At 37.3% G+C, this 3388-nt stretch overlaps 1 protein-coding gene across 1 annotated transcript in view; it reads right to left on the reverse strand.

Moving 5' to 3' along the window:
• LOC106689292 (protein APCDD1) overlaps positions 1-983 on the reverse strand; it is a 66178-nt gene extending 65195 nt beyond the window's left edge. Inside the window, exon 1 of the mRNA XM_014434188.2 lies at positions 782-983. Within this exon, the coding sequence (XP_014289674.1) occupies positions 782-983 (202 nt within the window). The remainder of the gene's footprint in view (positions 1-781) is intronic.
• Between the last annotated feature and the right edge of the window lie 2405 nt (positions 984-3388).

The following is a 3388-nucleotide window of genomic DNA, read 5'->3' on the forward strand; positions in this document are numbered from 1 at the left end:
ATAAGATTCTACGGAACTATCTCAAGTAGAGTTAAAAGAGTGAATTCTCAGTGATAACCGATCACATGAGGCCTTCAATTGTCACCGGGATTGATCCATCAGAACAAGCCTGCTCCGGGTCTAGTCATAGCACTGGTGGCTTACACTCTACTTGTGATAGAGAAGTTTATTGCTAATCTATTCTTATAAGAGTTTGTTTTTGTTATGCTCACCTTAGACTATGGCCTATTTCCTCTCCTTTTCTCCAGCAATCTTAGTCCGTCCGCTTCATCTCGGCAACTAAGATTGTAACCTACTTCCTAACGGTTACACTGGTCCGTCCGCTTCATCTCGGCAACCAGTGTAATTTCCCGTCTCTTCCCGGCTCTAGTCCGTCCGCTTCATCTCGGCAACTAGAACTGTTACTCTGCCTCAGACTCTCTCACCTAGACCTCCTCTACCTAGTCAGTGTCCAGGGTTCATCCCCTGGCACGGCCTTCCTTTCAAACCTATAAATGAATACGCCTTGTCGTGGGCCTTCTGTAAAGAGTTATCAGGCTGGAGATATCGCCTAAGACCAGACAACCCCGACAATATAAATGAGTGATCGTATTTTAAAGTATGAAAGAGATGGCCGGGAGTTCGGTCAAAATAAGGAATAAAAGGCGGTCCTGTTTGAACGAATGAGTCACTCGTCCGTTGCATTTTAAACACGTTCATACGTATAATCCATCTGCTTTATATATATAATTTAATTTTATTAAAGTACAAAATAGGAATAACAATAAAAGTTCTCGCTTACCTGATACCCGAAGACGCCTCCTTAGAAAGAGCCCCATGGGCCTGACTTCGCACCTGGTGGAGACCCACTCGCCGGCCATACTGAGGGGACCTAGAGCGGGGGCGGCCAGCCTAGGCGGAGAGGTCAGGGTCGATCTGTCCACTGAGCTGCACGTGTCGCACCCCGTCGTCTGTTGGCAAAGATAGCAATACGTAAGGTACATCTCAACTATATGGATATATGTTGACTCATAATAATAACATTATTAAAAAAAGTATCGATTATATAATCTATATAAATAATAATATAATGTTCGTTACTTATGTAAGTTCTCTGATAGTTCTTTATCAACTTACACGCTGTTTTTTTACAATGTTCATGTTAGTAGTCATTCTCCATTACCTTCAACGATGTTAAATATTATTTTATACGCAGATAATGCGGACATGAGCCCAAACAGTACTACAAGGAAATTCTAGGAATGCAATCAGGCCTTAAGGTTAATGAAGATAAGACTGTGTACATGAGAAGTATAACAAGGGATAAGGAATTGAATAGTAAAGTCACTTCCAGAGACCACAGTTTCAGCTCTATGAACCGGTTCAAGTTCCTGGAAAGTGGTTACCGATAACAACAAAGTATCGACCGCAATATAGGTTAGGATAGTAGCAGGAAATAGATGTTATTCCTCACTGCAAAAAGTATTGAACTTTAGAGCTCTTTCTATAAAAATGAAAGTGGTCATCTACAAAACTATTGCAAGACCTCTAGTAATCTATGAATGTTAAACATTCATAGATTAATGTTAAACATGGCCCTTGACAAAAAATGCGGTTCGGATGCTCGACTCCTGAGAGAGAAAGGTATTGAGAAGTATATATAGTATAGGAGTCTCGGAGAATGGGATTTAGAGAAGAAGGATGAATGAGGAGGTGATGGAATTGTTTGTGGAACCCAACATCGTAGCTTTAGTGAAACACAAGTACACGCATAAGATGGATATGAAACATAAAGAGGATGCCCGATCAGAGGATACCCATGAAGATGCTATCTGAGAAAACAGATGGAAAGCGGAAGACTACGGATCAGATGGCAAGAGGGTGTGGAGGAGGTTAAATGTTAAAAGATAAAGGAAGGAGAGAGCAAGAGATCATGAATATTGATTGGCTGTGATAAAAGAGGCCCGGATTCTTGTAGCACCGTAGTGCCATAATAATAATAATTAACGGAGAAATTTAGCCTATTGGATGTAAGAACGCCATATTAGACGTTTGATCCAAGAGGATATTTCCAAAGGCCCCATCGAGCTGTACTTGGACGAATCCATCATAACTAATTGGTACACCACAATAGACCAAATATATTCCTCATAAACAGGATAGAAAAAATTATAGATATTGTGATACCAAACGACAACATTAATTCAACTGTGGGTGAGAAGCTTTGCAAATATCAGGAATTGGCACCTGAACTAAAGGAGCTGTATCATTTATCTGTAGAGGTAACGCCAAATATAGTATCGACGAATGGGCTGATACCGAAATCAACAGTGGTATGAACAGATGGACTGGAATTACCACTTAACGTGCTAAGAGAGGCTCAACAAGCGGTTCTCTAAGATACAACAATAATCTAGTGGAAGTTCTTAAATGTTTGATTAAATTTAAAACTGCAGATGGTTGGACCATTCCCCCCCTCCAGTTCTTATTCCGCCATTGAAAGAAAAAAACAGAGGATAGTAATAATAATTACTTCTATTTAAAAAATATCGAATTCCAAATTTTTCACGAGCTCTATATATTCTATACATAGGTAAAAATGTATGCATCCTTCTCTATTTCATAGTATAAAATATAATACTGGTATCATACAAAACTATAAGTAATGAATGCATTGATCGTTTAAAAATTTAAATAGTACAAAAATATTTTTTGTTTTTAATCTATATAAATTCTAAACATAGTTGCTTCAGACTTGCGAGGTAAAGCTTAAGAGAAGATATATAATTCAATTAGTTGAAAAAAAATTTCATCTACTAAGTAAAACGTTCTGAATGAGCCTGCCATGACAGCATACTATCAACTAGCTCGACACTTCTCAGAAGGCTATCTTTGGATCCATGTTAGTTTCCATTTTATTCTTAAATAGGATTCGAGGAATTATTAACCACTTAGCCAAAATTTTAATCTTAATACCTTAATGCTTTTCAGTTTAAAAAAAAATCCAATACTTCCCTCACCCTATAAATATATTCCCTTATGGCTGAAGCTACTTTACTAATTGGTTTATTAGGCACAAAGAATTGATGTCATCAAATAAACTAATCTGAAATTACTTACTAAATAATTCAAAAACACTATCCAAAATTATAGTCTCAAAACATTTATTTCATTCACACGTCCAACGTTTCGGCCAATTCGGCCATCTTCAGGGACAATCTATTACAAAAGTTTCCATTATTTTTATGATCCTACAATCAATTCAATTATTTAACATTATAATTCACAATTCACCTTACCTCAAATTACTATGAGACATATCATCTAACCATTTAAAAAACTCCATACAGGCCATTCTGCCCAGGTCAAAACATTTATATCTATGAACAACATTAAAACCATTAGGTAA

The sequence above is a fragment of the Halyomorpha halys genome, unplaced genomic scaffold, assembly GCF_000696795.3.
Source record: "Halyomorpha halys isolate HHAL.00 unplaced genomic scaffold, Hhal_1.1 Scaffold1322.1, whole genome shotgun sequence".
NCBI lineage: Eukaryota > Metazoa > Arthropoda > Insecta > Hemiptera > Pentatomidae > Halyomorpha > Halyomorpha halys.